The sequence below is a fragment of the Coptis chinensis genome, chromosome 7, assembly GCF_015680905.1.
Source record: "Coptis chinensis isolate HL-2020 chromosome 7, ASM1568090v1, whole genome shotgun sequence".
Taxonomy (NCBI): Eukaryota; Viridiplantae; Streptophyta; class Magnoliopsida; order Ranunculales; family Ranunculaceae; genus Coptis; species Coptis chinensis.
This window is the reverse complement of record NC_141462.1, coordinates 2,662,153-2,671,983: the sequence shown is the minus strand read 5'-3', so window position 1 is coordinate 2,671,983 and position 9,831 is coordinate 2,662,153. Positions and strand designations below refer to the sequence as shown.

Sequence of the window (9,831 nt, the reverse complement as noted above, 5' to 3'; positions counted from 1 at the left end):
AAACTGCACCAGCTTACACTTCCATTCTTCTGGCAAGTCAGCTCCCACCAATGTAAACTTTTCTTCGTCTCCCATCCCAAGGTTCACTACTTCCAACTCATCCAAAGTTTTCGGTCCCTACAGAGGCACGCACACTTTCCGCTGCCTCCTGTAATTGCTATCCTGATCCTGGTTCTTCTGGCGACCCCTCACCTTTTGTTCTGCGGACCATACTTTTTACTGTAATATGATGGATGTTCTGTGCTGCCACTTGATCCCCCCTTATTTCGTACGTTCCCCCCTTAGTAGGGAAGCGGACCACTTGGTACAATGTCGACGGGATGGCCTTCATTTCGTGGATCCACTTTCTCCCTAGGATGGCATTATACTGGGAGCTTGAATCCACCACCATAAATCTAGTGAATACTGTTGTCGGACCGGCTGTAAATGGTAACATCAACTCCCCCATGTGCTCGGTCATGCTGCCGTTGAACCCATACAGATTGGTTTAAGGCACTTTCAATTGATCTCTACCGATATTCATCTCCTCTATAGCCCCCTTAAACAACAAGTCTACTGAACTTCCACAGTCTATCAACACCTTCTTTACCAGATAATTGCCCATCGCTATAGTAATCACTAACGCATCCTCATGCGGGGAAATTACTGACTCTAAGTCCTTTTGGGTGAACATTATGCCTTCCTCACCCTTCACGGTTCCACTAACTAACCGCGGTATGCTGACCACCTCGTTCATCTGTTGTAAACTCACTGTCTTTCTTACCTTTTCTCTGTGTGCATTCCTTCCCAGGGTTTCTCCACTAAAGATGACATTGATGGTACCTAGAATTCTAGCCAGAGCTGGTACTCTCTCGGCTTGGCGAACCTCTGTGACAAACTCCCTGAGCATCCCCTTTTCAATCATTCTCTCCACTAACCACTTCAAGGCATAACATTCATTCATGGCGTGATTCCTGATTTGATGATATGCACATAATGGCTTCCCTTCTATTTCCACAGGTGTACTCTGCGGACCCTCAAAGTACTGTTGCCCTTTAATTAGAGGCAAGATTTCCTCTAAGGGTCTATTAAGCGGGGTCTGTTCGATTTCCTGGTATGGCTTCTTCTCTCGGATATCCCTTCTGCCGCGGTCTCCCGTCCTTTCCAGACCTTGGCTCTCTCCTCTGTATGCTCCTTTCTCTCTTTCTTCAAGTCTACTTTTTCCCATCTGGTCGTCTCAGTCGACGGCCTGCACTGATTTTCCTGATCTCTTTTGTTCCTTCGTGTTCCTCTGCATTATATCCTCGCAGCGTATGTATTTTTCTACCTTTGGATACAAGGCATGCAAAGAAGTGATTTCGATTTTGGAAACCGACTCATGAACTCTAGTTCCCGCTTTCAAGCCGTGCTGGAAGGCTATGACCGCTGTATGTTCATCCAAATTTTCCACTCTCAATGTCTCCTCCTTTAACCTACACAGAAACTCTCTCAATGATTCCACGGACCTTTGTTTTATGTTGAACAGAGCCGCGATATCAACCACCCTTCTTTTCTAGTGTATGAAGTGGTTAACAAACGCGCGCTCCAGTTCTTCAAATCTTTTGATGCTCCGCGAAGCCAACCTGTAATACCAATCTGAGGCTCCCCCCTTTAGACTGGCGGGGAACATCATCCAGCGAAGCCCATCATATTTACTTTCCTACTATAACGGCATCTATTGCCATAAATGGTGCAAATGATCTATCGGGTCTCCCTTTCCATCATACCTCTCGAATCTGGGCTGGGATAACCTCTTAGGCACTTCCGAATTCCATATCTCTGCCAGTGCATTTTTGTTGAGGCTTGCAACCTCCTTTTACGTAGCGCTCTGGTTTGTTTTTCTGTTGCGCGGTTTATCTCCCTATCTTTCTCAATCATAGCTTGTACTACCTCCAATGTGATACCCACCGTCTGTTCTGCATCCGGTGGTGGGTACTCCTCATTCTCCCCCTCCACTTAGCTGCTCCGATGATCCTCCCGCTCCGTTTCTCCATGTGTAATCTCTCTCTCTTTTCTCAACTCGTCATTCTCATTCCGTAGCCGAACTATCTCCTCTTGGAGAAGTCTGGTAGCGTCCGCCGCCACGTCAGATATTTCTTCCTCTCCTACCCTTTCCACCTCGGTGCTCTTTGTTTCCTCCACCACTTCTCTAACCGTTGCTTTCTTAGGTCTCCCTACTCCTCTTTTCACTACAGTAGCCATTTTCTTTCTCGTTCTCCACAGACGGTGCCAAATGTATCTCCAAATATTACAACCTAAAGGATTACTAGTCTTTTTCTCTTACTCTTCTTCTCTCTCTTTCTCCCTTTTCTTTCCCATCACTTTCTTTATATCACTTTCTCTTTCTCTAACCTCCTCCTGTGGTTCGTTGATTTCCCTTCCATCTAGCGTCCTCTGTCTTCCCACATGTCACGGCGGTTTCCATACGGTTAGGTTTCCGCAGATCTGATCCCCTGCTGCAGGTCATGTCTCTCCTATACTGCATCCGCCCACTTACCCCACTAACCTCTCATGTCATGGATAAGCCCTATGCAATATATAAACAAAAGATAAAAAATGGCTAGCTAGGCAGAAAAGCAGATTAAGACCCTCACGAAAGTTTTTTTTTTCTAAGTTAAGCTAGGGTTAGGCAGACCCTCACCTGTATTGATCATTAAACTCTTCTTACATAAATGTTTCCCCTCGTATCTTCATTTACAATATTTTGTAGGATGATAAAACGATAAAATTGAATAGTCTACCTACGAAATGAACGATGAACTCAAAACGTAAGTAAACTAAACTATTTTATGTGCCTATGTGTTTATCAAAGTTTCCTACTCTCAATCCTATGAGATATAGTGGAGTAGAGTGATTTGTTCCACTCCTAGTCCTTCTGCATGCTATGTTCTCACGTGTTTGTACTCTCTACTTAAAGTCTAATGAGAGATTTACGAACAAGGCAACTAGAATCTGATCTGACTACCCACAAAATGCAACTAGTCGACTATTGGATAACTAAAGGGAATGCTTCGTTGATTCTATGATAAGGAGTTAGAGGGGATTGATTCCACCTTAACTTCGACTTAATCCTATTAATCAATAAATTAAGTAATCCGACTTTTTTAGCCGCATGAAAACAATTGGTTCTTCATAATCCCTAATTACACATGGCATTTCTACCAATTAATAACTAGCATGTGAACGATTAAACCCATTCTCATGGTGAACTAAACGTTTCTAGAGTGGAAAGGAAATTACGACAAATCTAAAATAATTGGAATCAAGCTTTCATCAAGGTTTCTCAACCCCCTCTAATGGAGGTTTAGCCGAGAATCATTACGCAATCCTTTCCGATTAAATTTAAACTAAACATGATATAAAGAATTGAAATTTACTTAATTAAACAATAATGAAATCTAATTTAATGACTAAAATGCAATAAGGACAGGAATTGAAATTAGATCTAGAAATGGAAATGACAAAAATCGAAGTTGATAAAAATACTACTTTATTGATCTAATCAAAATGAATAACAAGATTCAAAGGTTTAATCTAATACAATAATTGAAATGGAACTAAACTTAATTAATCTATATGAAAAAAAACTAGATCTAGAATCCATTAATGGAGGCTACTACTCTAATCTATTTCTAGGTCTAACTATCTACTATTCTCTACTAAAAAAATCTACCCCTAACAAAGAGCTAAGCTTTTGTTTTTATACATTCAGATCCAAAAATCGTGCATGGGCTTGGAGCCATATTTTGGGCCAGAGAATCAGGCCCAAAACCCAATTCTTTCAGTCCAAAAAGGCCTATTCAGCTGCAGTTGCCTTCCACAGACGTTTCGTCCACTTCTGCTCCTTTGATTGGGTCAAGGCTTGGACCATTGGAAAGCTCTTTCCAAGCCGGTCGTTTTGACATAAGGTAGGCCCCATTTCGAGGTCTGAGTCCAAAGATACGGCCTTCGAAAGTACTGCTGACTTTGAGTGTTGTTTCTGCCCGCGTTGACTTTGACTTTTCAGCTTTGACCGGGCTTTAGAAAGGCTTTGTCTTCTTGAATCTTGGCCTTTAATCAGAGAACTCCTTAGCAACCAACAATTGCTCCTTTATCTCGCTAAAGTGGCACATTTCTACACATAATGGACTTTGTAACCTGAAATGCATAAAAATACGTAATCAGTGTTAACTCTTAATTATGACTCACATAATTGGTCTAAAAGTATGTCTGTTACAGGGTTAAAACTACAGTTTTGGGCTCTTATCAAACCACCCCCAAACAGCATTTTGCTTGTCTTCAAGCAAAGATGAGAAATTAGAATAAGTGACCAAAAATGGAGTTCTAACTACTCTCGTTTCGCTGAGTGCGATTGCATTGACCATTGACCATATGCAACAAGGCCTTAAACCACTAGGAATTCCCTAGTGGACGAGTTATAGCCTCGTGAGAGTTTTCCAGTGAAGGTACTCACAAACTTCATCTATACTACAACGACTAAGAAATAAAACTATTGTTTCCTTATTCATGCTCTAAACTATCTATACATCTCATTAGCAATGCATATAGAGTAATCAAGTCGAAACCTAAGGTAATATATACATAATAATCAATCATCTACAATAAACATATATACAATGAGTAATACTATGAAATACAATAGCGAGTCCGTTTACGAAACTTCGGAATAAGCTCTTAAGTAGGTTCTCACAATAATAGTCAAGATAAACCACTCTGATTTTTCCACTCAAGTTTTTTACTCTAGTCTTGTGATGGGCACACTTTACCTTACAATCTCAATGACAAACAAAGGAAGCGAGTCGATCAAACACATCTGCCACTTACTATCACACTAACCTATTCCTAATTGAGCTAGAGGTCTTTATTAGGTGTTTGGGGATTAGGAGATGGTTTAAGAAGGAAGGAAATGGATATTCAAAAAAGGACAAGTCTGAGATAATAGAGTCTTCATATTATGTAACTAGAAAACCTTGTTATTTACTACCTTCTACCCTTTGTTTCCATCCTTAGCCATATTTTTTTTTTTTTTTTTTTTTTCTTTGGCTTTTGACTCCTTTTATTCTATTTTTTGGAGTTTTATTTTATTTCTATTTTTATTTTTCTTTTCTTTGGATGGAAACTTCTTTTCTTTCTTTTCTAAAACAACTAACTAATTTTTTGTTTCACAGGGTTTTCTCTTCTTCTTTCTTCCTCATTCTATTCTCGGACTTATTCTAGATTGGGTAAGTTGAATTTTTATTTTGTTTTGTTTTGTAACTGGGGTAAAAGGAATTGTGGTTTATGGAAGGCTAAAGAAAGGCTCGGAGGCGACTAGCGGAAAAATAATTCATAGGTTTGAATTTCTAGCTATATCGATCCAAAGAGGGCCTAAATTCTCGCTTAGGATATGGCATAGTGATCAAGCAAGTGGACGTGTGATATCTCTATCCGGATTTTACTTTTCCCTTGTGTCATTTCTCAATTGTTTCGCTCATATAAGGCTTTAGGCTACATTCTCACAGGATTTGTAGAATAAGTACTCTATCCTAGATTTCAGAAACTTACTGCTAACAATCATAGATACTCATGTAATATATTTATAGATAGATGCAAAGATTATTACCTATATTGATAAGAGCCCAAAATTGTAGTTTTAACCCCTTAATAATCATACTGTTAGACCAATTATGTGAATAATAAGTAAGAGTTAATACTGATTACGTGTTTTTATGCATTTCAGGCTTCAAAGTCCATTATGTGCGAAAATGTGCCATTTTAGCGAGATAAAGGAGCAAAAGTCAGTGAGAACTTCGAATGCCATATCTTTGGACTCGGACCTCCGGAATTGGGTCTACCTTATGTCAAAACGAACTTTCTCGGAAAGAGCTTTGCAATGGTCCAAGCTTTGACCCAATCAGAGGAGCAGAAGTGGACGAAAAGTCTATGGAAGCCAACTGCAGCTGTATAGGCCTTTTTGGACTGAAAGAATTGGGTTTTGGGCCTGATTCTCTGGCCCAAACCATGGCTCCAAGCCCATGCACGATTTTTGGATCTGGATGTATAAAAACAAAAGCTTAGCTCTTTGTTAATGGTAGCCAGTAGTTAGAAAATAGTAGATAGCTTAGAATAGAAAGTAGCCATTAAAATAGCTTCTAGATCTAGTTTTATTTAATTGTTTTTTATTAAGTATAGTTTCAAATCTTATTCATTTTATTAGATTAAACCTTGAATCTTGTTCTTCATTTGATTAGATCAATAAAGTAGTATCTTTTATCCATTTCGATTTTTGTCATTTCCAATTCTAGATCTAATTTCAATTCCTGTCCTTATTGCATTTTAGTCATTAAATTAGATTTCATTATTGTTTTAATTAGTAAATTTCAATGCTTTATATAATATTTAGTTTTAATATAAATGGAAATGATTGCGGAATGATTCAAGGCTAAACCTCCATTAGAGGGGTTGTGAAGCCTTGATGAAAAGCTTGATTCGATTATCGTAGAAGTCGCCGTATTTTCTATTCCACTCTAGAAATGATTAGTTCACCATGAGAATGGTTTTAATTGTTCACATGCTAATTATGAATTGGTAGAAATGCCATGTGTAATTAGGGATTAGGAATATCCAATTGTTCTTAGCGATTCAATTCAGATTCTGACGATTCGTCGTTAGTGGATTAAGTTGAGTTAAGGTGGAATCAATCCCCCTCTAACTCCTTATCAAAGAATCAACGTAGCATTCCCATAATTATTTAGATAATCGACTAGTTGCATCTTGTGGGTAGTTGCATCGTAGTATAATTCCCTTCGTAAAGCTCTCATTGACTTAAAAACGACTAGTTAGATTAGGAAAACATTCCATGCTAGAGCACTAGGAGTGGAACGAACTTCATTACTCCACTTAGTGCAATTCGCACCGGAGAGTTGAAGATTTGATAACTAGACACGTAAAAGATTAGTTTTAGTTTACTTACGTTGTGAATTCATCGTTCATTTCGTAGGTAAACTATTCATTTTATAGTTATCAAATGGCGCCGCTGCCATCTTAGTTGCACTTTAGCAGTTGTTTTCATAATAGAATTAGTTATTTTTAAGTCCCATTTCACCCACCCACCCTTGTTTGATTCATACTGTGGTTGCCGTTTCAGTTTTGGAAAAATTCCGCGAAAAAATACAATCGAAGGCCAAAGAGAGCGCGACCGCAGCTATGTTCTTGGAATTTTCTTTTACAACCGAAGCCACGCCAAAAGAGCGACCAGCTAAAGTTACCGGAGCTCGACTTTGACCGAAGGCCCCACGCACCTCGAAATTTCCGTTCCACGGGGTGATTCAAACTTCGAAGTTGTCAAGTTTTTCGATGTTCTATTCTCTTATAAACACTCTAAACACGCCGTATACAAGACGCTATTCATAAGCGAAGCAAGGGCCTTGTCAGGTATTCCTTTCTTCCACACATCGCATCTCCTGTTAGAGGTTTATACTAGTATATCAGAATTGTTTGGAGTGTTGCATGTTTAGTTAAGCTCGACTTAGTCTTGCATGAGATTAAGGTCTGGCCGAACAAAAACACCGAACGTAAATACACAACAACATCAACAATCAAGTATATCTAGTATACCACACACTACACCTCTAGCTACTATTTCACACACACCACCTGATATAATGGGGGAAGAAAGAGAGACTCCTCTCTCGGACTTCTACAAAGCCTTGAGCGATAGCCCCAAATCTTGCATCGTTCTAGCAGACCCAGCGGGGGATTTTAGAATCCCTCCAAATATTTTTAATTTGTTACCCGTTTTTCATGGTTTAGGGTTGACCATGAAAAACCTTATCGGCTATCGCGTAGGATTGAACAAGTCCTAACAACATTCCACCATCCTACACGGTTGATGCGGAACAAATTAAATTAAAGGGTATTCCCTTTCATCTTAGCCCGATAAAGGCTGCGTCTTGATTAACTGCCCAAAGCCTAATTACAATGGACTCATGGGCTAAACTTGTTCACCTGTTTATGGAACATTTTTACCCACCCCTAAAGACGGATGAGATGCTTTCCAAGATTCATTTCTTTTCGATAAAATCCTCATGAAACATTTTCGAGGCTTGGAATCGTTTCACCGATCTCCTTATAGAGTGTCCACATCATAACTTAGCGAAGAACCGTTAGTTCGTGCCTTTTTCAAAGGACTTCTACACCACCATAAAGAAGTCCTAGACATAATGAATGGGGTAGTTTCTTAAACAAAGGAGCCTCGGAGGCTTATAAATTTTAGAGGATCAAACTAAAGCGAAATAATAATTGGGGTAGTGGCGATTACTCGGCTCCGCTAGTTCTTCTTCTACGATTAAAATTACCGGTATGTTTGAGGTTAAATCAGGATCCCGAGCTTAAAACTCTAATTGAATCCCTCACTAAAAAGGTAGATGCCATTTCACGTACAACAAAAGCCTATCCCCAATTATGAATGTAAATTCAAATCCATGTAGTTTATTTGGAGTCACGAGCACCCGACTCCCCTTTGTCCTATTGCCTATGAACAATCTTGTTCCATTAATAGTGAACCTAAGCCCCTTGGAAACAAAATCCCAACTTCGGTGGAGAAATAACCAAAGCGTCACACCTCGAGGGTTCAATAATCAATATGTTAGGCCAACGCAGAGAGCTTTAACCAAGCTCCACTACGACAAGGACAGGGTCAGGGTAATTTTAATAATTATAACAACCAAGTGCAACCTCGACAAGGTCAAGCACAGGGTCAGGGTAATTTTAATAATTATAACAACCAAGTGCAACCTCGATAAGGTCAAGCACAAGGTCAAGGTAATTATAATAATTATAATGCTAATAGAGGTATCGTTCTGGTCAATAATAATTATCAAAATCCACCCATAAATAATTCACGGGAAATAGTTCCAGTCACACCACCCGTGACTACTACACCTACACAACCGGATCGGCTCGACACCTTCATACAAGTGAGCCAAAAACTTTTCCAAACCATGGCTCAATCTAACCAACAGCTTCTACAATCCGTTAATAATTTAACCCAATAATTGGCTCAAGATAAAGCCCAACCCAAAGGTGTGTTTCCGTAATAGCATAATACCTAATACTAAAACAACAAACCACAACCTTTGAGGTAACTAATAATACTAGTAATGAATATGAAAATGTAGGTGAGATAAATGCCATCACCACTCTCGGTTAAAGCGAGTGGTTGATAACAAAGGTAACTATGCCTATAGTTACCCCACCAATAGTCCCTACACCTACTATATTACTAGATACGAAATAGAAACTGAAGAGCCTACCAATTGTAGAGGTACCGGTTACACCACAACCTAAGAAACCGAAAAGCCACGGTTAAACATCCAGTGATACCATTGCTAAATATCGTAAACCACCGTTTCCACAAAAATTAGCCATGTTAACTAGGGATACAAATTCACGAGGAGATTAGGGGCGTTTTCAAGAATCTAACTATAAACCTTCCTTTCCTCGAAGCTATAAAAAGCTACCACACCATGCTAAGTTTCTTAAGGAATTGTGTACTACTAGGCGTAAGACAAATATACCAAAAGACGCCTTTTAACAGCGAACAATTCCCAACCTTATCTGAACATAATGGAATTGTTAAGTACAAGGACCACTGGTAGATCCCCTCTTGTACAATGCACCTTAGGAGATTCCTATCTGACGACCGTTATTAGACACGGGGGCTAGTGTTAACTTACTCCCATTTTATTTGTATAGACAAATAGGGTCTAGACAAGATGCAACCCACTAAAATGGCGTTGCAATTAGGTGATCGGTCTATTAAGTATCCTAAGG

The 9,831-nt window shown here is 39.4% G+C and overlaps 1 protein-coding gene across 1 annotated transcript; it reads right to left on the bottom strand.

The window, feature by feature from the left end:
- Positions 1-487: 487 nt before the first annotated feature.
- Positions 488-1,207, bottom strand: LOC147485194 (uncharacterized). Its single transcript, XM_086571232.1, has one exon. The coding sequence runs from the start codon at positions 1,205-1,207 to the stop codon at positions 488-490; it is 720 nt and encodes a 239-aa protein (XP_086427358.1).
- Between the last annotated feature and the right edge of the window lie 8,624 nt (positions 1,208-9,831).

What these genes read in the sequence shown, in the direction of transcription:
- LOC147485194 (XM_086571232.1), bottom strand. Translation starts at nt 1,207, where the DNA reads ATGGGAAAAAGTAGACTTGAAGAAAGAGAGAAAGGAGCATACAGAGGA.